The sequence below is a fragment of the Bubalus kerabau genome, chromosome 13, assembly GCF_029407905.1.
Source record: "Bubalus kerabau isolate K-KA32 ecotype Philippines breed swamp buffalo chromosome 13, PCC_UOA_SB_1v2, whole genome shotgun sequence".
Taxonomy (NCBI): domain Eukaryota; kingdom Metazoa; phylum Chordata; class Mammalia; order Artiodactyla; family Bovidae; genus Bubalus; species Bubalus kerabau.
In genome coordinates, this window is record NC_073636.1 from 36,360,222 (window position 1) to 36,386,274 (window position 26,053).

The following is a 26,053-nucleotide window of genomic DNA, read 5'->3' on the forward strand; positions in this document are numbered from 1 at the left end:
ACTGTATAAATGGTAGGGACAAATAAAAACTTGTAAGGACAATTTTGAGGATTTAGGGGCCACTTGAGTTCATCCAAGACTCTTGTATTGGTAGGAATACCTACTTCCATGCTGCTACTGCTGCTGCTGCTAAGTCGCTTCAGTTGTGTCAGACTCTGTGCGACCCCATAGACGGCAGCCCACTAGGCTCCCCCATCCCTGGGATTCTCCAGGAAACAACACTGGAGTGGGTTGCCATTTCCTTCTCCACTGCATGAAAGTGAAAAGTGAAAATGAAGTCGCTCAGTCGTGTCTGACTCTTCTCGACCCCATGGACTGCAGCCTACCAGGCGCCTCCATCCATGGGATTTTCCAGGCAAGAGCACTGGAGTGGGGTGCCATCGCCTTTTCCGACCTACTTCCATACCTCCCCACAACTGTCATATAAAGTGTAATTACTGCCCCCATGGTACGGGGAACCAAACTTGAGTAGCCAAAGAGCCTGAGTAACGTGCCCAAGTTCACACAGCTGATGGGAATGGAGTCTACATAGGAATCCAGGCTGCGAGACGCCCAAGCACACTTGATTGCTCCCTTGGCTAAATTCAACCTCATCACACCATGTAGCTTTTGAAGGTTTAAAGTTATGTGGATGAAGAGACACAGAAGAGGACCAATTAAAGGCTTTAAAGAAAAAAGCTGTCCTGGCCCCAAAAAGGCTACTTCCAGACTCGATACTAGATGCCACCGCTTTCAAGCTTTTAGTCTATAATCAAGCCATATTGAAACCAGATTTACAAGCTCTTCAGAAGAGACCTTTGTGATTTTCTAAAGCAGACATGTTTGGTATTTTAGGAGGGAGGTCAAACCCCCTATGGTGCAGTGTTTTAATAAAATCAGTTCAGCAGAAATTAGAGACACACCAGTCAATTTCTAGGAAGCCTCGGAGCCATTCAAAATAAGGGATGGGGCCGGGTAGGGGGAGGGGGGAATAACATAAAAGATGTAACCACGGACAAAGTTTTTTCAGAAGGGGCAGAATGTTTAAGGGGTGCAGATACAGAAATATCATGATAACCACTTATCTCTGGTTTGGGCAAATTTCCGCTTAAAAAGGGAAAATCACTTTTGGGGGGGAGTTCTATGTCCACATTAAACAAGGACTGTTCCTGATCAGCCCAGCCATGCACTGACACCTCAAAGGAACGGCAAACATCTCTATGAGGGAAAAACAAACAAACCCGTCATCCTCCTTACATCACCGAATCAGGTAGGTCGCTATTTCATGAAGGGTCCTTTATCTCCACTCTTGGCAACCTCTACATTCTCATAGGGAACCAAAAGTAGACTTTATATTTAGCTCTTAGAAAAATCAAAGTGGAGAAACCTACAATATTTTTGCTGAAAGGCCAAGTTATGTGCAGATTTGACTTTAAAACTAGTGGCAGCAATACACAAATATTAAATAAGGGAGAGGATTTGTTAGGAAAAGAGACAGGGCCCACCTATTACGTTGCTACAACTAGAGCCCCCTGTGGGCACAGAGCCAGCATCCTACCCAACAGGGAAGTGTGAACAGCCTTGCAGATTTAAGCTCAGCCCAAAAGAACCATGTGGAGGCTTTTCTATTCATCTATTAAAGGTCTGTGATCTTAGCACCCACACACACCCAGGGCTTCCCTGGGTCTTCTCTGGAGGAAGTGCCTGTAACTTCCTTGGAGTTCACTGTTGTCAAATTGTTTCAAAGAGAATGAATTTCAATCCTTCATGGTTTTATTTCCTAATGAATTCCTGAGCTCCTAATTAACTGGCATTGGGAAGAAACGTGATGAATAAGAAACAGCAGCATGAGCAAGGAGAGGCCACTTTAGGATCCATGGTACTTGCACGATGCACTCATGACATAAGAACACAGAAGAGACAAGAAGCCTTTTCATCTTCAAGCCCCAAAACTACTGTAATTTGATCTAAAGCTTGAAAGAGATGGTGAGGGCAAATATTTCACCAACTGGCCATTTTGATTCCTTCTCTTCCCTTAGGTTTGGAGAGTTAGGCCCCCAAATTCTTTAACTCTCTCAAAAAAAAAGGATGCACAGAAAATGTAACACTTTATGAACTATAAGTCACACATGCAAGAATTCTCAGTCTCAAAAAGCACAATATGAATGCCGTCATTTATTAAAATGCGTATTTATTCCATAGCCTAATTTATTTGGGGCTGTGGCTTATTAGTAATTAAATAACCTAGGTATTCATTTTTAGACTACTCATTTCAACTCAGATTCTTCCATCAACTGAGTGACGGCACCTGTCTTAAGGGACCCAAAGTATGCTGATCATAAAATATCCCCAAATATATGCAAAAAATCCTTTTTAACATTCATAAAAGTAAACCCCACAGGTACTCAAATATGCAGGCTATAGGTTAATTTTTAAGCAAAAGTTTCAAATATACATAAGAATCAAGAAAAGAACCTACAAATTATTCTCATATTTAAGATAATAATAAAGACCCATTTTAAAGGAAAAGTACACATCTGGCATAGCTTTAAATTCGGGCTGGGCTTTATTGCCAAAGTCCTCCAGGAGTGGAAACACTATTATTTAGTGTGTTAGTGGCTAAAATCAACAGTCTATTTGATTATATTAATAAAAGAATCATTTGGGGGAGAAATTATTATTTAAATCTTAACTGACATATAATGTTCACTATTGAAAATCTAAGATTGAGAAGTAAAAAAAATTATCGTTATAACACTCTGTTGAAGGAAGGTTTAAAAACTACGAGCATGAGACAATAATGTTTGGCTAATTTGGGGTCCAAAATATTTAATTAAGTCCAGAATAAACTGATGAATTAATTAACAGTAAAAGTAGACAGTGATTAACTTTGGGAAAAAAAAAAAGATTCATTTAGTAGGCTTTTTTCCTTTTCTGATGGGAGGTAGAGACACATTTAAAAACAAATTCCAGAGCACCTGGACCAAGCTGATAAATATCACCTTTTGCTAAGGCAACTTCGGAAATTGATCAATGATATCTGAGTCCGGTATAAATAAGTTTCCAATTTCTCTTAGATGAAAGCTAAAACCAGAATTATCCTAACAAAAAACTGTGGGTAAGACACTGAATGATGGGCAGTACACATTTAGAAATTCTCCAGGCTGTAAGAAAACGACACATTAGCCATGTAAGAACAAACAAGATCTTGGTCTTGTTAAGAAAAAAGAGTCAAGCCAAATCTATAGTTGAGATCCTACACTGAGCAATCATAGGTCTTCAGTTGTATAATTAACATGTAGTTCCTTGCCCTTCCGGCTTAGTTTTTAATTTATGACAAGACACCACTAAATTTCAGACAAAATATATATATATATATATATATTTTAAATCTTTACAATAAATCCAGATGTAGGAGCTTACAGAGAACACATTTGTTTATTTAGGTATTCAATTCTAGCTCCTTCTGGATGCAAATAACCCTGGTAACAGTGTACAGAGTCCTCTCTTTGCTTTTTAATAATTTTAAAGGAAATAATACATTTTGACTGTATTTAAGTCTGTGCAAATAATCCTTCAGAAGAAATAGCCAAGATGCTGTTTGCAGAGGTCATTCCATCTCTCGCAGATGATGATGCGAGTTAGTTTTCTCTTCAGATAAAGTGCTCCCGCCCAGCAGATCTCAAGAGGGTCCCAGACGTCCAGTTCCGTGAGGCCCAGTCATACGAACTCCAGCTTCCCGTGCCCGCTGTACATGCCCCAGTGCACAAGCGACAGGATGCGGTCATGGCTGAGGTCGGCTTGTCTCATCTTATCGCAGGTAAGACAGCAGTTCTCATGGCCACTCACGGGCACCATGCACTCCAAGTCCAACTTCGCCACCTGCCCCTTTTTGGAGTGGTGTCCATGGAAGCTGTAGTGCAAACGTGAGAGCATCTGCTGCCGCTGCTCCTGCAGCCTCTTGTTCTCGCTCCGCAGCATCCTCAGGGCCAGCATAATTAGCAACACCAGGATCAGCCCCCCAGCGATGGGAACTGCGATCACCGCCGCCCGGAACCACAGCTCTTTGGAGGACGTCAGCTCCTGCACTTTGGTGATGAGGTTTCTGTTACCATCATGCTGATACCTGTTCCCTTGTCCTAGAGGGGGCACAAGCAAACCCATCAAACATGGTCACCCCTTCCTGGAGCTTTACAAGAGCATCTCTCCTTTTAAATGCGGTACCCCCCCTTAAAGGAGATCAAACCAGTCAATCCTAAAGGAAATCAACCCCGAATATTCATTGGAAGGACTGATGCTAAAGCTGAAGCTCCAATACTCTGGCCACCTGATGCAAACAGCCGACTCACTGGGAAAGACCCTGATGCTGCGAAGGATTGAGGGCAGAAGAAGGGGATGACAGAGGAGGAGATGGTTGGATGGCATCCCCAACTCAATGGACATGAGTTTGAGCAAACTCCGGGAGATGGTGAAGGACAGGGAAGCCGGGCGTGCTGCAGTCCATGGGGTCACAAACTGTTGGACACAACTGAGTGACTGAACAACAGCAATCCCCTTAAACAGAGGTTTCCGATTCAATCAACATTTAGAACAGAAATGCTGCCCAACAAGGCAGAGGAGCTTCCAAAAACATTTGTTTATTTTGATTATTAATGGCCTTTTAATGGCTTCAAAATATTGGAAAAAAACAGGCAAAACCTATTATGCAGACAGATATCTAGGGCTCAGGCAGACATGAAAGTCACTCAATGGAGATGCATCTTTGCACCCAGCCTGGCTTCTCCCTCAGCCGTCTCTAATTACATCAACAACAAAATCAATAGCAGACAGACAAAGCCACGGCTGTCACAAGCCTAGAGGCCAAGCGAGGGTTTGGTCAGAGGGGGTGCCACTCCTACCTGAGGCCTCCCCCTTGGGCGGGGTGAGGACATCCTGTAGCCCCCTATAGTTGCACATGTCTTCGTGACAGCACTCCAAAGAGGGCAAGGGGCTGCCGGAGTGGTTGCGAGCCTGTCTGGCTTGGCAGATGTCCGCTGTGCTTGCCAGGGAGTCCAGGCAGCCATGGGTGAGGGGGGAATTGGTGTTCTGAGGATCCAGAAGTCTGGAGAAGCAGGCGCTCAGCTCAGATTTACACATGTAACCAGTAGCCACGCAGTGGGCTGCATCACAGTAGCATCTGATTTCACCTGAAAACGATGGGCAATTGCATCAAATGGCTTCAGAGACCAGATAAAGCCTCAGCTTCAACAACTGTGCTGTGCTAAGTCGCTCAGTCATGTCTGACTCTTTGAGATCCCATGGACTGTAGCCCACCAGGCTCCTCTGTCCATGGGGTTCTCCAGGCAAGAATACTGGAGTGGGTTGCCATGCCCTCCCCCAGGGGATCTTCCCGACCCAGGGACTGATCCTGTGTCTCTAAAGTCTTCTGCATTGACAGGTAGGTTCTTTACCGCTAGTGCCACCAGACCCCAAATTTCAAAGACATTCACTTTAGGGAATATTCAGCTGAGGGCTTAGAAGGGCTGACCACATGGATCCCTGGAGCCCCTTGTGCAAGTCAGTGCTCAAATCCCAAGTCAGGTAAATATCATCTTAGAAATGTATTAATCCACATAGCAGAGGATGAAAATTCAGTGTAGGATAAGCTAGCAAGTAATTAAAAATAACACTTTTGTCTTTGAAGCAAAATAATCATCACCAGGATTTCTCCTACCGTAAGGTAAATTACATTATTGACTTGTTTTAATCCTACATGACCATACAACGTAAAACGCTAGGCTTTTTGATTTTGTCAGTATAAATATTTGATCGGAACTGCTGAATTGTTTACTACCTCGAAGGGCTGTGCCAAGGTTTAAGAGCTTTCGCTAACACCTTATAAAGTTATTAACTAGAAACACAACAATCTAGAAATTGCTCCGGTCAGGAGGTTTTAAAACTATGAAACTGGGCAGCTATTTGCAACCTCTCTAGAAAAGGCAAACTTTGCCTATAAAGATCTGTTCATGCAGGGGAGCTTTTAGTCAGATATTGTAAAACAGGAACTAGGCAGTTTACAATTAGTGGTTTGCTTGCCAAAGTCAATTTCTTTCAGCCCAAATGGAAAGTCATAAAACTGGGGGCAGGGAGGAGGGGGTGAAACTGCAAGGCTCCCTCCTCCCCCCACCCCTCAACTCCCCAGTTTTATGTGTAATTCAACATGGGATCTAAAACAGGAAACACTGAAACTGAAAATCCTCTGCTGGTTGAATGAAAAATCCTTAAGGAAACCTCAAATTTTTCTACAGGAAGTGATTAAAAGTTTCCTTTATAAAACTTAGTTTGTGAGTTGCAAGCCCGTTAACATTCTGCCACAAGATCTAAGACTTCCATGTCAATTTCTGGTTGAAACAATCTGGGGCTGGGAATGATCACTCACATGATACCTGACCTGGTGGACCTCGGCCACTGTCACAGGCCACGGCTGTAGCCTGCTCTGAACTGAACTCAGGTACATGCCTCTCCCCAGCTTCTCCATCTGAAGTGCTGTCTTAGTTACAGAAACCAAAGCTCTGAAATTAAACACCAACACCAGGCACTGCTGCTCTACAAATCTCCCAGCCTCACCTTTCTTCTTTCTCCTCCTTTCGTGAATGCCTGAATAAGATGTCTCATTTAATTATCTGTCCAAATTCCATGCCACCGTAAGGCTGCTAGTGCTTCAGTTCTTTAAAAAAAAAAAACAAAAAACCCAGCCAACTAAACACAGATCTTTGGCAACTTGAGTTTCACCGTGCAAAGCCAGAGGTCCTCCTCCTGTCCTAGGTCTGGGCCGGGGTCCCTTCCCTTCTCCAGTAAGTAAGAGCTTCCAGTTAGAATCCTGCTTTGCACAAGTTCTTTACTCCTCTCTCCAAGCTGACCCGCTTTTTTTGCAGAAAGCTCACTGATCTTAAGCGGGTGATGACTGAATATCCCTAAGTCTGACAAATTCCACATATAGGTTGCAAGAAGAAATAAAACAGATTAAAAGTCCATGTTGATCCCATGCACTTCAGACCTCATGCAGAAAAAAAGGAAAGCTGAATACAAGCAAAATGCTGCTTAAATGTTTATGAGAGCCTATTTTAAAGACTATATTTTCAATGACCTAAAACAGTCTAATAAAAATTTGACAGGTAACTAGGAAAGTTCTAACAACTTTTTTTTTTTTTAATTGGAGCCACATTGGAGCAAGTTGAATAGACTTTTGTGTTACTGTATTAAAACTATATTTCTGCCGTTTCATAAAGTTTCTTCCTGTGGCATGCGAAAAGGCCAGGAGGGGACTGGTATTTTGAAGCAGGGAACAATGCTCTTCTGTCTGCCCCCCTTTCTGGTTACTGTACGTGGTGATTAAACAAAAATGTCTGCTTCAGTCAGGACGGCTACAGGAGAGGCTGCTGGCTTCTTTTAAAGCTTTTGAAGTCCGCAGCAGTCAGAAACCTCTGATCCCCTAATTATATCATTATCAGGCGCATAGTTTCGGTATCTGTGACTTATGTCAGCCGCGGTCCGGCCCCGTTCGGCCGGTCTTTGATAGACCGGGAGGCTTCCCTCTGCAGGCTGCTACGAGGGCTGTTATTTAGGGTTAATTACAGCCTTTCTTCCAAAATAAATAAATACTGTAGCACATCATCTCTGCTGGCCCGGCTGATCCTTCAACCTCATGCCTGCTACATGGCAATTAGAGAAAAGGGCGGGGGGGGGGGGGGTGTTGGTGGTGCAAAAGCTAAAAATGCCTTCTATTTTTAAGAAAAATTATCTGTTCACAGGACAAACAGTAGGCAGAGTTCGTGGCAGGGGAGGTGGAGGGCCCTTGAAATTCAAGAGAGAGTTGTCTGGGTTATTTCCACCTAAAAGGCGAAAGCCTGCAGAGGAAAAAAAAAAAAAGAAACTGACCGCTGCAAATTTTTTTTTTTTTTGAGTAGTGTTTATAAAATATGAGGTGAGTGGGAAAAGGGACCGCTGACGGAGTCCACACCTTCCAGCCCCCAAGCAGTAGCGCTGCCCACACGGCTGCACGCGGACACACACCTGGGACACCTACACGCGGGGAGGCACCACTTGCGGGCTCACAAAGACAGTCAGACACACACACACGGACACTCACGGACAGAGACATTTAAACACGGAGACATTCACAAGTGAAGATGCTCCAATACAGAGAGACACACAACAGACACACAAGTGCACTCATGGACAAAAACACTCAAATACAGACACACGTTCACAGCAGAGACACATTCAAATACAGAGTCGCGCACACAAACCGAGCCACTCGGACTCAAACCGGGACACACATACGAAACACACCGGCACGGTGCAACGGGGGGCGGGAGACTGCGGTCCCTCGCGGTCACTCCCGCCCCACGCCGCGGCTGCAAACGCTCAGAAGTTCACGACCGACAGACTCGCACGAACAGTTTGACAACCACTCGCCCCGAGTTCTCACACCACCTCCACGCGCCCGGCCCCGGGGCACCGGGGTGGGCGGGTGGACCCGAAGCCACCGCCGCGACTTCTAAGAACAGACAACTTGTCGCGACCTGCTGGCTCGGCGCGGGAGGCCGCCTCTCCCGCCGCTAACAAAGCCCCGGGACCCCGCGGCCCTCCCCGGGGAGCTCGCGCCCCGCCGGCCGGCGGGCACCCACCTTTGGTGAGCAGGACCGCCATGGCGCAGAGTTCAAGCTGCAGCCAGATGAAGATGTAGCTGGAGTGGCGATCCATGGACGCCCCCCTCCACGGCCCCGGCGCCCCCGTCGGCTCCCGGAGCCGCGGCTCAGCTGCAGCCTACGGCTCCCGGCGCGCGTAGTGCATGGGTAATGCCCGGGGCGTGGGGCCGGGCCGCGGCCGGAGCATGGAGAGCGGCTGGAGGGGCGCGAGGGGCACGGTCCGGTTCCGCAATCCTGGCTCCCTCCGCTCGGCCCGACAGCTGGGTGGGCTTCAGGCTCTGCTCTCGTCGGTCGGCCACTCGGCAGAAGGAACCAGCAACCCAGCGCGCAGACACTGCCCACCGCGAGTTCCCGCCTGGGCCGGCCTGGGTCCGACCGGCTCCGCGCCGTAAATAGCGCCCCGCGCGGGGAGCCAGCAGGCCCCGCCCCACTCCGACTCCGCCCGGGCCCCGCCCCTGGCGCCGTGCGATTGGCCGCAGGGCTCCAGCCGCTCCCCCCGGCGGAGGGGAGGCGGGCCGGGCGCAGGCGGAGAGCTCTGCCCCGCGGCTCCGAGCGGCGCCGGCGTCTGGGCTGCGGGCGGCGCCGGCCGTCTCCCGCGCTCCCCCTCGCGGAGGCCGGGCGTCCGTGACCTTAGGGAGTCGCGGGTCGAGCTCGGCCTCGGGCCCTGCCTTTGGCCCCTGCTTCAGCGATCCTCCCCACCCGGCCTCGGGCCGGCGCGCCCCAACGTGTGGCTTCCTCTTCGTTTCCCCGAAACTCGCGAGGGACCCGCGTGGCCGCCTTTGGACCCGTCCCGCCGCGCGGCTGCCTCGGGAGCCCGGGGAAAGCCGTGGCGAACCCTAGAGTGAGCCCTGCCGGCCCGCGTGTGCCCGGGGAGGGCCGCCGGGCGCGGGGCGCTCTCCGCCTTTCTCCCCCTCCCCTCTGCGCATCCGCCTCGCTCGCCCGCCCGCCCTGTGATCAATAAAGCCCAGACAGACAGACTGTTGATCAGCAGGAGCCGCCGAGTTCTCCTGGGTAGACGGGACGAGTAGCTGGCTACAGACACTTAACGAAAATTAGCAAATCCAAAAGCACCCGGCGCCAGCGAGACGACACAGGCCGAGACTGACACTCAATTAACCACCCCCCAAACAGTCGCAGGCAAACACAGCGGCTGACCCTGATCAATATCAGCCTGGCGGTGATCTCCTTTCTGAGATGCTAATTCATTTATTAGAACTTGGGGGGCTGCCCGCCCCAGCGTACCCAAAGGCGGTTGGGGGGGGGGGGGTGGCAGGATGCTGTTTTTTATTTTTGTGGAAGTGAAATTCAGTTTAAAACTCTTATCTGAGGGCAGCTGTTTCCTCCTCTCTCCCCAAAACCTGGGATTAACAAAAGTCAACCATTTGCAAAATTTCCTTTTAGGATCAGCCAACATTTTGCGACCTGATAACAATGTCAAGGAGCGGGGCGGGGAAGAAAGGCACATTTAAAGTTAAGGCAGGAGGAGCAGTCAAACCTTGAGGACTAGAGTGCAGAAATGAGCTTTAAGACTAAGAAAAACTATATATGTTTATGTATATATGTCTCTAGGACTGAAAATCCAGGCGAAACTTGAAAAGTTGCTGGAAGTCCACAGAGCTTCAGAATGTAGTTAATGAAATTGCCTTTGAAAAATAATGTCTATATGTAGAAAATAAAATAATTTCATAAACTGATGTTCTGCCCATTACTTCCCTAGATCAAAATTGCATCTAAAAGAGGAGGGGGCTGGCCCAGCAGAAGGTCAAAGAGGAAATTAACCTGGTTAGGGAACCAGGTAAACAGCAGGCGGTTCTTTAGTTGGGGGGGTGGTCGAGGAGGGGAGCTGCCCAGCAGCCCTGAGGAGGAGTTTGATTAGCACTTGCTGACATCTAATTCCTTGACAAGTTAACAGTTCTAAGGGGTTTATGCAGACAATACTGTTCTTGTAACGACACACTCCCTTTTAACTCTAGAGTCAATTATTAGCTAACAGGAAACTTGGAGTATATTCATTCAACTTTTGGACCACCCATTGTAGTTCAGCCTCACAGTTTGTGCGTTAAAAGTCAGAAACTAAAAAGTAAATCACAAACAATGGAGCTGGCAGATAATAGAGATTATGAGCACAGTGGTGATGCATAAAGAAAGCAGAGGGAATCAGCCCAGGAAGAGAAACAAGTCCAGAAGGTCTACTGGAAGCAGTGACATGCACCATGACTCCTAAAGACGGAAAGAATTGGGAGGGGACCATTACAAGCACAGGGGACTCCAGGAACTTGGGCATGATATTCATTGATCGAACTGGAGCGTGTGGGTGGTAAGGAGGGGGTGGGTGGATGGGAGGACAAGCAATTCTTTATTGCTGGAGCATGAAATGTGGAGCAAGGAGTGGACAGAGATGCACCAGGAAATAACCATATTTACCTGTGATACAGATAAAAATAACTTTTTAATGGAAGAGGGTGTAGGGGGATGTGTTGATGAAAGTCATATTGTAGTAAACACTTTCTGAGTGCCTTCCCAGCCCTGTTCAGAGACTGTCCATTTTCTCTGGAGTGGGCATTGGCCGCCAGCCTAGGGCCCTCTGCCCCACTGACGATAGCTTGTCACATGACAGTTGGACAAATTAGGTTCTCTCTTCTGGGTCTTTAGACTGAGATGCTAGTCAATCTCTAGAGGTCACTTCATGGAATACAAATTCAGAGTCCATCTGTGTGCAAAGCAAGAGGAAAAAAAAAATGACAGAGATATGTAAGGTGGCACAGATGTTAACTATAAGGTCCTCTTGTTACTTAAGCTCTTTTACTTTTGACCCAAAGGGTTCAAACACTGATATTTCTATTTTGCTGAATTAATATCAATTGTTGTTATTTCAGGATGTATAATTTTTTTGTTCCAAGTACAATTCAGAATGAGAACATCATGATCAGGCAATGATTATACTTCTTTTGCTTTCATTATTAGCTTAATGGGCAAGCTTTTTAAATGGCTAAAAATTAGTTTTAAGAGAAACAAGTCTGCTCTTTAATGGTTTTGGAGCAGACATGGACTTTTCAACTAAATGAACTAGTGTTTGAATCAATATGGAAAATCAAAATCAGTTTAGGGATAATATGTCAATTATGAGGCTATATCAATAGTTGAGAGGATAAACAACAATTTTAATTCAATTTAAGGCTCAAGAAAAATTGCTTCTCTACAGAATTTTACTTGTTTTGTATATGATTTGGTTATTACTTTCCCACATGTAGGTTGATAAGGAGAAAATAGTAAACTCTAATGGGCTTTTTCTTTTATTTAAATCAACAAATGAAATCAGTGACCAAAATTCTTTTTACCCTTATGAAGAGAATTCTGAAAATATAAGCTGGGAACCAGCTATCTATACCCAAGAACAGAAAGCTGATTTGAGATGTAAAACTTGCACTAATTAAACATTATAATAGTTTTGTACTTTCTAACAGTGTTCTAAATGTGATATATATGAACTATATACTATATAATCACAATATGCCACTATGATACACTTTCATGGTTGTCCTATACCACAGAAAAACACTAAAAAAAATTTTTTTATATTAAATAGGAGAAAAAAGAAAAAAACCTCGAGGGTTTTTATGTCCTAACTCATTTTAACAAAGATGTAAGTACCCTTGCAATCTATGCTTACACAAATAACGCCATTGTTTCCCAAAATTATACGAGATCCCCCATTTCAGCAATGCCTTTCTCCAAGATGCAGATGAAAAATAACTTCGTACATTTTGTCCAGAAGCAGTTGTGTTCAAGTTCCTGGCTAGCATGCAAACTATTGCAGTCTAGAGATAGAATCTAACATTTCTGCCTGTTATACAAATCTCCTACCAACCAACAATCCACGGAGGTTAGATAACACTTTGAATTCCCAGTAGCAGGGTTTTTTTTTGAAGTTTTGTTCTCAGAAGTTAGGAGGGCAGAGCTAAAATTTACTTTCTTTGGAATATGGTCAAAGGTGAGAGATTAGCCCAGCTCAAAGGAATGACTGTCTAGTGTAAAGTTTTTCTTTTCTTTTTTCTTTCAAAATGGAAAAGGAGATAAAGAACAGAGTGCAGAGTCCAGGAGGTAGTGTGATAGGGCCTAGACAAAAAGGAGAAGATTCCCAAACGTCCATTCTCCCACAAACTAGCAAACATGCTATCAAGTCTTACAAATACCATAGATCTTATAGATAATCTAGAGCAGTAGTCCCCAGCCTTTTTGGCACCAGAGACTGGTTTGGTGGAAGACAATTTTTCCACAGGCCGGGGCAGGGATGGTTTCAAGAAGATTCAAGTACATTTACTGTGTACTTTATTTCTATAAAGTATCCATGGAGTATCTGTTGAGTTGAGGTTTTCTTAAAAAAAATTTAAGGCAACTAAGTTTAGAATACAGTAAGTAACAGGGACTTCCTTGGTCATACAGTGGTTGCAATTTCTTCCAGTGCAGAGGATGAGGGTTCGATGCCTGGTTGGGGAGCTGAGATCCCACATGCCTCAAGACCAAACAATCAAAACATAAAACAGAAGCAGTATTGCAACAAATTCAATAAAGACTTACAGGAAAGAATACAGTGAGAAACAGATTAAAAGAACATTATGAATTTAACAGTGGACATTGTTTATAATCAAATAGTATCAAATATATTCTGTGTGATCCTTGATACAGTCTTTGTTCTATTGACTTATATTAATATAGTCTCCACTTCAGCCAGTAGAACTTCTGGAAGTTATTCAAAAATTTATACTGGTTTTGCCTACCTGATGTCAAATAACCAGATTGATCCCTTTTGTTCTTTTAACTAAAATGGTAAATTAATCTTTTAAAGCAGAGAAATTACCTTAAATTCCTGCTTAAAGGAACATCCTTGACCCAGAACGCTGTTCAAATTCATTCAATGAATAGTATTTGGGGTTCTATCTTCTCAACTGGCAATACTTCATTTGCCTTTTTTTGGGGTTTTCTTTTTTCTTTTTACTGTTCATGTACAAAACACTGAGGGCTTACCTGTTGGCTCAGTCAGTAAAGAATCCTCCTGCAATGTAGGAGATGCAGGTTCAATCCCTGGGTTGGGAAGATCCCCTGGAGAAGGAAATAGCAACCCACTCCAGTATTCTCACCTGGGAAATCCCATGGACAGAAGAGCCTGGCGAGCTACAGTCCATGGGGTCACAAAACAGTCAGACATGACTGAGCAACTAAACAACAATAGCAAAACACTGAAATTCAAAGCTTTGATACTTTCATTAGACAATCCAACATTTAGACTCTTGCTTGACATTTGGTATCCTTGCCTACTCTCCAAAACCCACCTGTATTTCTACGGTTCTACATTTATTCAAACTTATACATGGGTTATAGCTTCCAAGACTTTCAGTGAATGCCTGAAACCTTAGATAGTACCAAACTCAATACAGACTATGGGGATTTTTTTCCTCTTCATACATACCTAGAAAAGAGTTTAATGTATAATTTAGGCACAGTAAGAGAATATCTGAATTGCCAGCATCACTCTCATTGCACTTTGGGGCCATTATTAAGAGTAAGCATCACTTGAACACAAGTACTGGGACCATGACAGTCCATTCGATAATTGAGAGGGCTGTGTGTATGTGTGTGTGCTCAGTCACTGAATTGTGTACAACTTTTTGCAACTCCATGGACTTCAGACTGCCAGGCTCCTCTGTTTATGGAATTTTCCAGGCAAGAATACTAGAATGGGTTGCCATTTTCTACTCCAAGGGATCTTCCTGACTCAGGAATCAAACCCACATCTCCTGCATTGGCAGGCAGATTCTTCACTACTGTGCCACTTGGGAAGCCCTGAGAGGGCTACTAAGTAACTAAGAGACAGGACACCCTAAACTAGAGGATAATTCACAGGAATGATCCCAGGGTGAGAAGGACAGCAGGAGATTTCATCACACTGCTCAGAATGGCATGCAAGGTAAAACTTTTGAATTGTTTATTTCTGGAATTTTCCATTTAATATTTTTGGACAATTCAGCAGGTAACTAAAACCTTGGGTGGATATCAGAATTGCAGACGAGGCGGGGACTACAGTAATGACGTCTCTCCTCCAGTTATTCTCCTCTAATGCTGGATCTTCCAAACTGAAATCTCATTGCCAGAACAGAATGATGTCTTTTGCCGTAGAACTTTGAAATGACTAATATTTGCCATCATGTTTCTGTCCCTGCCACTGTGCTTATTTCATAACAGTTTCCAAGGAAATAATGAGCTATACAGCATTTGTTTTACCATTTACAAAGTATTAAGATACACATTAAATATGATGTATGCCTTCAACCCGTGAAATGGAATGCCATCCAGATGAACATATCTTCTAATATTTAATGCATTTCAGGGAAATGTACCCTATGGGCAGAGGTTGTGAAGAGAGCCCTGAGCTGCCCTAAGAACATCACTGAACAATTCTTGCTCACATCCTTGATATCAGAGGAAGAACTTACAATGCGTTTTCCCCTTGGTCACCTAACACATCAGCTCCTATTCTGCTGTGCATTTGTTTAAACACAAGTAACTCCCCCCAGCACTGGCCCATTTATAGTTTGGTGTCACTTGCCTAGATTTTTAGCCTATGATTTCAAAGATCTCATTTAAAATGTGCACATTTATAATTCAGTCAAATTTGTTAAATTAGAAGAATAAGAGACACACTTAAAGATGAGTTCTTTTAGGAGGGGTTTCTTGGGAAGACACAATAGGTTTATTGTAAGTATATGGCTAGTCGGTCATTTATAAGCATTACTTATCTTCCCTGGAAGCCAGTAACGCTGAAACTGGAAATTAGAACATTTTGGGTCTCCTCTTCCCAGGGTTCTCCTTGCTTCTTGCCTCTCTAACGGACAGCTGGCATCCTTCCCCCATTTCTAGTTTTTGCTCTTCATAACTTCTGTTTGCTTTTATACAATCAGAAGCCCCCGTTAGAGAGGTTGCTGTTCAGTTTATGGAGAGACAATTTCAAAATGCTCAGTTTATCGTACGATCAGCTAGGACAGGGTACTGGCTAATATCAAGGATGGCTGGAAAAAAAAAGCCCACAGCTGCTGCCCCTCATGAAGGTCATGGACCAGGAAGACTAGAGGGTATATCACATACATATGCCATATTATGCCTTATGGTGCTGGCCTGCCATATGACATATGTATATATGATAAACAGATACAAATGAGGTTATCATTTAACTCTCCTTTTTATTTTTATTTTGTTGCTGTTAGAATTAGGCTTGAAAAAAGATTCATACATTGTGACTGATTGATATGTCCTTAAAACTCTTTACAATTATCAGTTGCACCTCCCCTCCTCTTTTCTTTGCTGGTTACTTATTGAAAAAAATCAAATCACATGTGCTACAGAGTTTTCTGTGGTCTGGAATCTGCTTCTCCATGAGATTGCATCTCCATGGTGTCACTTAACATGTTCCCCTTTCCTGCTGTTATTTCCTATGAATTGGTTGTTAGATCAAAAGGCTTGAGCAGATTTAGACTCAATTGGCAAGACTGTCTCCTAGGTGATGATATGTTTGTCTCTCCGAAGTTCACTCTGTTGCATATTTGTGTGATATGAAGTTATTTATAACTATTGCCTAGATTCACTGTTTCATTGGGGGGTGCAAAACAGTGATATCCTATTGTTTTCGCTTCATTTATTGGCTGGAACACTTCTGTAAAGAGAAACTTTCCCCTCACATTTAACTCACCTTTTAAATAAGAAAAGTATGAGTGAGTGGAATTAAGCTTATTCCTTTCAATTATTAATTTGTGAATTTATCACTTTAGTGTTTGCTGCCATCAGGATCTTAGTTCCCTGATTAGAAATGAAACCCCAGCCCCAGCAGTAAAAGAGCCAAGCCCTAACCACTGAACTGCCAAGGAACTCCTTCATCAAAAATAAACTTAAGGGACTTCCTTGGCAGTCCAGTGGTTAAAACTCCTCACTTCCATTGCAAGGGGCACGGTTTCAATCCCTGGTCAGAGCACTAAGATCCCACATGCTGCACAGCACAGCCAAAAAAAAAACGAACAGAGCCTCAGTGCCCCTGTGGTTACTGTCCAGCAGTCTAACATACATGTAACCAAAATTCCAGGAGAGGGGCTCAGAAAAAGTAATTAAAGAAATCAAAGTTGAAAAATGTCCAAATTTCAAAAATTAAAAAAAAAAACTTAATGTAACCAAATAAAGGTGGCCCATCTTATGTGAACAAAAGACACAGAACATTTCCAGAATCCAGGACTGAAAAAAACACTTTGAACTTGGATTATTTTTAATAGACAGCAGTCTGAACTCTCCTGTCTTTTCAGTTGACTATGGCAACTAATGAAGAAAGAAATGTCAACCCACTCCAGTATTCTTACCTGGAGAACCTCATGGACAGAGGAGCCTGGCAGACTATGGTCCATCGGGTTGCAGACAGTCAGACATGACTGAAGTGACTTAGCACGCCACACACATGGCAGCTGAAAGAGCTTTTCTATGCAGTAGCCTGAGAAAGATGAGTATTCGGGATAAATAGTCATCTGGCTTTTTCCACACATGTAGTTTGAATACTGGAGACCAAAGTGCCTGCCAGTCTGTATGTAACACACAAGCCAAAACCATCAACTTTACAACCCAGAAGCCAAAGGAGTCACTGGCTTCCTCACAGTTCCACCCTCTCTGCCCCACCCTATACCACTTAGCTGTTCCTCATAAAATCACAGGAGTATGAAGAGAGTTCTCTGAAGAAGCAGCATTGTTTGCATCATTACTAAATTTTCCTTTTCTATCAGGCTCCCCAAGAGATTGTAAACCCTGAAGGACCAGGAATCCTTTCTATCACTTGTTTATTCCCTTGGACGCCTGCACAGTGTGGTCCTGAATACGTCTTATTTTTAATAAGTAAACGTGAACAAGGGTGTTTCCAGTGGAAACGAGGTAACCTTGCAGATGAGGAAACTGCACTAACCAGGAGACGGAAGACCTGAATTGTAACCCACCCTCCATCACTCAGCAGGTGACCAGGAGAGATGAATCTTCCCCTTTGTATCTCACCACCCCCTCCCCACAAGGGACAGCTGTGGTAGGTGACCAGGCTGCCTCTGAGATTCCTATGAGAGGAACATGAGACCATCTTATCAAGTTTTAGTTTGACACTCTATAGAAGTGTTACATGATTTTCCTTAAAATCACAGGCTTTATGCAAATCAAATCCATTTTTTGATCATCTAGATGCATTGACAATAGCTTCAGGGCTGCCCAGGTGGTTTTAGGATTTTCTTCTCCTGGGAGCTGAGGATCTGGGGCACAAACGAGGCCGCAGCCAAGTCAGGCTGGCAGGGTGATGCTGTCTCCCTAAAAACAGCAAGAATCTTGCCACAAAGCTTACCTCCCATGACTGGTGATAGTCCAAGAATTAGCCGAGACAAATTGGTCAGCTAACTTATCATTACACAAGAGATTTAGCTGCTCCCAGGAGCCATAATTCATGCCTCTGGTCTTCTGGGAAAAACAAGAAGAATCTTCTACCCTGGAATAGGTTTCCTTTGGAGTGTGTGTGTGTGTGCACACTCAGTCAAAAAAGTTTCTTTAATTAATGCATGGGGGACATTGGGTGGGCTTCCTTCAATCTATGTCTTGAGTGGAGGTTTCTAGACCCCTGGACTCCAGTCATAATATTTAGCCTGCTTTGCCTTCTGAGCCAGAAGATGGCCAAGGAGCAAATCGCCATCAGGGTCAGATTCAAGGCTTCCTTGGAAGCCACCACGTGCATGCTGCTCATGAAGAGGTCAGCTTATTCTTGTATGGAAGTCACATAATAAATGTGAAAGGGCTTTGTAAACATGAGATTCATGTCTTAAATGTCTTTGCACTTCCTTCGATGTGGAAGACAGAGTTGATGATTGATATACATGCGTTGAATATGGAGGTCCTTCCTTTTACCATTATTGGTGTGTTGGTGTTTAGTCGCTCAGTCATGTCTGACTCTTGGCAACCCCATGGACTGTAGCCCCGCCAGGCCCCTCTGTCCATGGGATTTCCCAGGCAAGAATACTGGAGTGGGTTGCCAGTTCCTACTGTAGGGGCTCTTCCCAACCCAGGGATTGAACCTGTGTCTCCTGCATTGGCAGGCAGATTCTTTACCACTGAGCCACCAGGGAACCCCCTCCTTTGGATTACCCATCTCCAATTCAACAGCACTTTTCAAAAAAGTCTGATGCTGCTTATCTGCATTTCCCAATAAAACCCTGATTGATTATGGATACACTTGCCATGAACTACTCATGAGCCACACTCTCTTACATGGATGATCAATAAATTTCCTGAAGAGCCTCCTGCTCTTAAAATGCTTACAACCCTGCCATCCTTCTTTTTGGTGACTGTCTAACTTTATTTTATTTTAATTGAAGTATAGTTGCTTTACAATGTTCTGTTAGTTTCTGCTATATGGCAAAGTGAATCAGCTATACATGTACATTTATCCCCTCTTTTTTGAATTTCTTTCCCATTCAGGTCACCGGGGAGCATTAAGTAGAGTTCCTTCCTCATGCCACATGGTATGTTCTCATTAGTTATCTATTTCATGCCCCTATGTATAAATAGGGGCTTCCTTGGTGGCTTAGACGGTAAAGAATCTGCCTGCAATGGGAGACCTGGGTTTGATCCCTGGGTTGGGAAGCTCCCCTGGAGAAGGAAACGGCTACCCACTCCAATATTCTTGCCAGGGGAATTTCAGGGACGGGGGAGCCTGGGGGGCTACAGTTAATGGGGTTGCAAAGAGTCAGACATGACTGAGCGAGTAACACACACACACACACTGTATACATAGGTGACTGTCTAATTTTAACAAAAGTTTGTAGAAACTGGGAGCGGGGAGGGTGCTGACGTTACTTTTCCCTAATCTTTCAAGTCATCCCCCTGGGAAGCCCTGCAATTTTTCTGGAAATAGGTGAATTCGGCCCCTGACAGATATAGATAAGGCAGAAAAAAAGAGCCTAGGTTTCCATATTTTTGCCTGGAGGTGTTATCAAAGACTTTTCAGATCTAAAATCTTTCTGTTTCCGTCATTCTCAGGAGTTCAGCAAGAGAAAGGCGATAAAGAGATGGGGCGGGGCGGGGAGGAGCATCTTTCATCCCGACAGATCCAGGAAATCTGGGAAAGTTAACCCCAGACCCCACACAGGCCTGCGAAAGGTTCCCGGTTTACTGCAAGCAGAAAAGTGTACCTGGAGATATGCGTTTAGGTAGAAAATAAATGCATTTAATGCAGGTTTCTCTGAGTTTCCGTTGCACATAGAAAAAAACAGCAGCAGCAGCAGCGTCTTTTGGGCCCTTCGATGGGAGACCAGAGAGGCCTCGGGCCGGAGAGGGTCAGACAGGTAAAGATAAAAGGAAGAGAGGAGGGCGAGGCCGGAGAGGATGGCCCGGCCCAGAAAAGGGAGAGGCGGGGTCGGAGGCTGGGAAGCGGGAGTGAGCGAGGCCCCGGGGACCCGAGCACGGAGAGACGCCCAGTTAGTTTAACTGCAGGTAACGGGGCCCCGGCGCGGAGCATCCCAGCTCATCGCACCCGCCGCGGTCCTCCGGAGTCCTGCCGCGCAGCCTCAAGGTCAGGACCCCTGCGCCCCCGGTGCCCACTCACCCGCCCCGCTCACCTGCTCACCTGCCTGCTCCTCCCCGCTGTTCTCTGCCACCCCGCCTCCTCCCTGACTTTGTCCAAAATAAACGAGGGTCCGGTCTGCTCAGAGCCACCACCCCGCACCCCCCAGGCTAGAGGCTGCAGGGAGTGGAGACGCGACCCGTGTGTCGTTGCGTCCCCATTGGGCTGGAGATCTTAGTCTTAACATCACCCCAGAACCTCCCTCCCTTTTCCCCTTTGCACCCTGGGGTCTTCAAAACAAGCTGTGGAGCTTATGAAGCAGGGGAGTGAGGGAAGGTGGTGAATGGGATGAGAAAGGGCTTTATTGTTGTCTAACTACCGATCAAAATGGGCATCGGGAACTATGTATTATAATCATTCATGATAAGCTGATAGGGGTGATGGAATAGACAGAACCGACTGGCCCCCTGCAGGTGTAGAGAGGAGGCCAGGGGAGTTTAGGGGTGGAGAGTGAGATGTGTTTGGAAAAACCACAGTTACATTTATATAAATATAATATAAATGTAATATATATATATTTTGTCCCGATTGCAAAAGTTGTGCATCCTTGTAGAAAACTTGGAACACACGGCAAAGCAGTGTGAAGTGTCTGTGGCTGGGACAGGCGGCAGGGGGCACTGCTCCTGGGGCTCCAAGTGGGACTCAGCCCAGCAGGGTGCCATGTTGGCCAAACATGGAGACACCTCCCCACACGTGTTTATATAATAAACAGGTAGGACCTACCTTAAATATACATGTAGGACCAGTAGATGATCTCTAAGATCATCTCCAGATTCTGTGGAAGACCCTCAAAAGTGAAATCTAGATCCAGTGCGAAGGCCACCTTCTCTATCCGGTCGTGGTTACTACTTTTCAAGAAATGCTTTAAGAAGTCCTCCAAAAAGTAGCCATCTAACCTTATCCTTTAGGAGCGCTGTCCCTTACAAACAGATGCAAGCCTTCCCTAGTGGTCCAGTGAATAAGAAGCCGCCTGTGAATGCAGGGGACACGGGTTCAATCCCTGGTTCTGAAAGATTCCACATGCTGTGGAGCAACTAAGCCCCTGTACCACAACTACTGAGCCTGAGCTCTAGAGCCCTTGAGCTGCAACTGCTGAGCCCAAGTGCTGCAACTACTGGAGCTCGTGTGCCTAGAACCTGTGCTCTGCAACAAGAGAAGCCACTGCAATAAGAAGCCTGGCAACCAAACATTAAAAAAAAAAAAAGATGCGGAGGGACTTGCCTGGTGGTCTAGTGGTTAAGACTTCTTCCAAACCAGGGGGCGAGGCTTCAGTCCCTGATTAAGAAGCTAAGATCCCACAGGCCTCATGGCCAAAACAAATCAAAACATAAAACAGAAACAATATTCTAACAAATGCAATAAAGACTTCAAAAATGGTCCACATCAAAAAATAAATAAAGATCTTTAAGAAAAAAACAAACAAAAAAACCAGTGCAGATAATAACAGACATATTTGACAAGGCAACTTGATGCCAATGCAAGTTAAAAAAAAGGCCTGCACCAAACAATGCCTGTCTTACTGGAAACTGATGCAGGTAGAGCAACTTAAAAGGTGTCTGATGAAAGAGTGATCAAGTTGATAAAGGCACTCTATGTTATGCTTAACAATAAAAGTGAAGGGGAAACTTTCAATGGTAAAAAAGGAGACTTGCTTGTATAATGGCAGGGGTACACCAAGGACCAGTAGAAGCCAGCTGCAAGCTGTCAGGAAAGCTTAAAAATAAGGAAGACCTTCCTAGCATGACTGCTGTCAGGAGCCCGGAAGGGCTGTGATTCCTGGGCACTTAAAGGGAAGAGCAGTGAAGGACGAGTGAACTAATGGTTGGAAGAGGTGACCCTTTAAAATCTCTTTCAACACGAAGATGCTGTAGTTTCAGCCACAGTTTCTAGTTATGGATGAAATGTGTCATTTTCCAAAAGTAGGGGAAATGCTGGGCCCTGGAACTCATCAGAAAGGACTCAGGATCTAAGAATCAACTCAGACTGTCCCAAGCTGCTCCAGACCAAGGACACACCGCTGAAGGGCTGAGTGAGGGCTGAAGTTCAGTTCCCATTCTCAGAACCACCGTGCACCCTGGGCTGGCCCTGACTGCTTGAGAGTTTTTCTAATTCACACACAAAAGCAGAGTACAGCCCAACCCTCACTAATCTGGCAGGTCTGGTTCATTGGCAGAGAATTACAGTGTGGATTGCAAACAGCAGATGGCCCACAGGAAGACAGCTGATAACTGGGCTCTCAAGTCAAGTTTGCGATCCACACAAGACCAAGGAGAAAATCTCAGAACCATTTTAAACTGATAGAAATTCTCCCAAACCTGAATCTCTTTCTGTCCTGATGGAGTCCATCTTCTTTCCCTCACCAACTGGACAGATTTAACTTTGGGAATAAAGACTCAGCAGACTCTAAAAAGGTTCCTCAGAAATCATTTCACATCCATATCATAATTCCAGACTGAAAAAAAGAAAAAAAGGCAGAGGAGGATGGAGGGAGAGAGCCTACATCTTTCTTCCTGGTTCATTCTAGTTTATTTTCCCAACTTCTGCTAACATGTTATTTTCTCCATTTTTAAAAAATTGATTTACAATGCTGTGTTAGATTCTGTTATACAGTAAAGGGATTCAGTTACACACATATATATATACATTCTTTTTAATATTCTTTCCCTTATGGTTTATCACAGGATATTGAATATAATTCCCCATACTAAACAGCAGGACCTTGTCGTTTAAGCCATGCTATATGTAACAGTTTGCTTAATCCCAAACTCCCACTCTATCTCCCCTCCCCCCATCCTTCTAACCGCTGCTCCCGCAGCCACAGTCTCTGTTCACTATGTCTGTGAGTCTGTTTCTGTTTCATAGATAAGTTCATTTGTAACATATTACTTTAAATTCTTGAAAAGTCCCCCTTGAGATGCTTCTGGGACCAGACCCTCCAGAAAGAATGGAACCAGCTTGCATCTCGGGGCCCTGGGGCCAGAGTATCGAAGCCGGGAGTAGGGCCTTTGCCCTAAGTCACCAGCCACTCCTTTATCACACGTTTGATTCTTACATGTGCATCGTACAAATTCTTCAAAATAATGTCTTCACTCTTTAGAGAATGGAAAAAAAAAGTTAAAAAAAGTAAAAAAAAAAAAAAAAAAACACCAGGGTGACCCTTTTTTCCTAACCCAACACTGGAACTTGACAACCATTGTCACGTTTGTTTTTCAGAGAATTAAATGGGGCTGTTGTGCAGCTTTCCCCTCTCCGAGGGGTGTCCTCTCTGGCCGGGGAGAACGGGCCTGGGCCTGGGTGTGGGTCTCTCCCGCCCTCTAGTGGCGAGAGTGAAGCAGCGCGCCCACCTGGGAAGATGGGCTGCGCTTTGCTACTGACACGGGAAGCGATCATTCTAGGCGAAGTTGAGGCTCAGTATTTCAACGACCCTGTCTCACTATCACGCGGTAACCTCAGTAAGAGGGCTGTGAGCCTGGTTCCAGAAGCTTCATAGGGCTTTAGACAATAACGAACAGGCTCCTTTGTGCATGAGACCAGGGAAGGTGATGGTAGCAGCAGGTCCAGGTGCGATGAGGCCCATTTCCATAACCTGGTTTTCAAATTCCTCCAAGAGCCTGTGTCGCCCAACACAAGCCAGGGCGCTTCCTGAGGAGGAGTTCATATTCTGGGTGACCCTGGTTCATTTCTTGCTTTTTCATATTTTTGATGGAAATGTGTTTACCGAACAGAATCCAGGAGAGGCATCGCCCCAAACCTCTAAGTTCTAAATGCGTGCATTGTTCCTACAAGCCCACAAGCTGTTTTGGCCAGCTTCAGCTTTCAAAAGCAAACAGAAAACCTCCAAGCAGATGAATTAAATAAAGCCATCCTCCATTCCTGATTTATGTAACACCAAAGGAAGGTGACTGACCATCCTGATTCTGTACTGAGGGTGGCAGTGTTGGAGGAAACGGCTGAGGGCTACACCCGCTCACGTGACCTGGCAACCTGACTCTCGTTTGGGTCGAGATCAAAGCCAAGGAACTAACAGGGTAATTCGCCCTCCAACTCCACTTGAGTGACCAGTCTAGATTGATCAAATTAATCGAATAGTTCCTCTGTCCTAAGAGCTATATGAGGCCTTGTCAGCCACCTTTAAAATTCATCGTGAAAATGATCACTCAAGTTTCTGACTTTAGAGCTGAGGAAACCGAGAGGCGGTTCGATGCCCACCCACCACCCACCCCAGGACCAAGCAGCTGCACAGAGACTCTGGGCTCAGGGCATTACTGTAGAGCCGTCTCAAAGCTGGAAAGTTATTCCCGGACATTGCAGTCACTGTTAAATTGTGGTAGACTTCTCTTTGAACCAGGATGTGGGATGAAATTGTTGGTGTTCTGTGATTCTATAGAAACATTTTGGCGTTATTAAGAGGTTGAATTACCTCTGGACCAAAGGAGCAATTTGAAGGAGAGGGGAAAAGGAAAAGAGATAACTTTCGCTGCTGAGAATCAGGCTGTTTATGAGTTAATTGAATCACCGTTAATCTCAGACTTCCCTTACTTCCTAGGAGTTTGAAGTAAGGATTTCTGGGAAGTTTTTAGGTCATTCTAGGATTTCAACTTTCGTTGCAGGAACCAGCCAGCTTAGGTAGCTGGCAGTGACTGTTTTCCCTGATGCTGGGTTTTATTTGCAATCTTCCTCTGCTCTGTCCGACCTTGGCCTTCTCCTGGAGAAAATGTTTCCTGACCCTGACCCTGACCTTGGCATCATTCCATACATAAAGAGCAGCAGCGAGAATCACAGCCTTCCTACCAACCAGGATGCTCATGCCCACAAGGAAAAAGGCCTCCAGGGAAGGGACCCCTCAGGGCTCTGACCAAGGTCCACACCTGATTCCATCTTCAGGAGAATGGAAGGACCCTCCCCCAACACAGTCACTCCTGGAGATGACATCATCTTCCAGGCCATCCAGGAACACAGCCCGGATCACCCCAGGGGCCCTGCCCTCCAGGGACCCAGCTTCCCTCCTGCTCTGAGTAGCAAGTGCATGGAATTTTGTGATGTGGATGCAGGAGAGACAGTGGGAGCCCTGCTGAGCATCACCTTGACCCCAGCTCTGGGTCTGGGTTTGGATCAGCTGTCACTAAGCCCCTTGGGGTTGCGGAACCTCAGCTACAGAATGAGCCAACCTGAAAACTGGCTTCTGGAGTCCCTCGAGGCTCTAGAATTCCACAAACCTTCCTTGTGATGCCTGCTCATGTTGTGGAGGGCCAGTAACAGGCTGGCAAGCGGGGGGAGGGCGGACCTTCAGAGAGAGAGAGAGAGACAAATAGCACAGGCTACCACTCTTAAGTGGAATCTTATTTTAAAAGGATATAAATGAACTTATTTACAAAACAGAAATAGACTCACAGCTTTCGAAAACAAACTTCTGGTTACCAAAGGGGAAAGGTAGGAAGAAGTAAATTAGGAGCTTGGGATTAACATATACATACTACTATATACAACCACGGAGAAGGTGATGGCATCCCACTCCAGTACTCTTGCCTGGAAAATCCCATGGACGGAGGAGCCTGGTAGGCTGCAGTCCATGGGGTCGCTGAGGGTCAGACAAGATTGAGCAACTTCACTTTCACTTTTCACTTTCATGCATTGGAGAAGGAAATGGCAACCCACTCCAGTGTTCTTGCCTGGAGAATCCCAGGGACGGGGGAGGCTGGTGGGCTGCCGT

General features: G+C 45.2%; 1 protein-coding gene across 2 annotated transcripts; it reads right to left on the reverse strand.

Moving 5' to 3' along the window:
- Positions 1-2,134: 2,134 nt before the first annotated feature.
- Positions 2,135-9,064, reverse strand: BAMBI (BMP and activin membrane bound inhibitor). Of its 2 annotated transcripts, XM_055544013.1 has the most exons (4): positions 8,649-9,064; positions 6,586-6,685; positions 4,878-5,165; positions 2,135-4,118 (listed from the first exon to the last, which is right to left on the reverse strand). In XM_055544013.1, exons 3-4 carry the CDS (start codon positions 5,113-5,115, stop codon positions 3,700-3,702), a joined length of 657 nt encoding a protein of 218 aa, XP_055399988.1. In that variant the 5' UTR covers positions 5,116-5,165; positions 6,586-6,685; positions 8,649-9,064; the 3' UTR covers positions 2,135-3,699. The 2 variants fall into 2 exon arrangements, with proteins under 2 accessions (XP_055399988.1, XP_055399987.1); XM_055544012.1 differs by lacking the exon at positions 6,586-6,685.
- Positions 9,065-26,053: the final 16,989 nt, after the last annotated feature.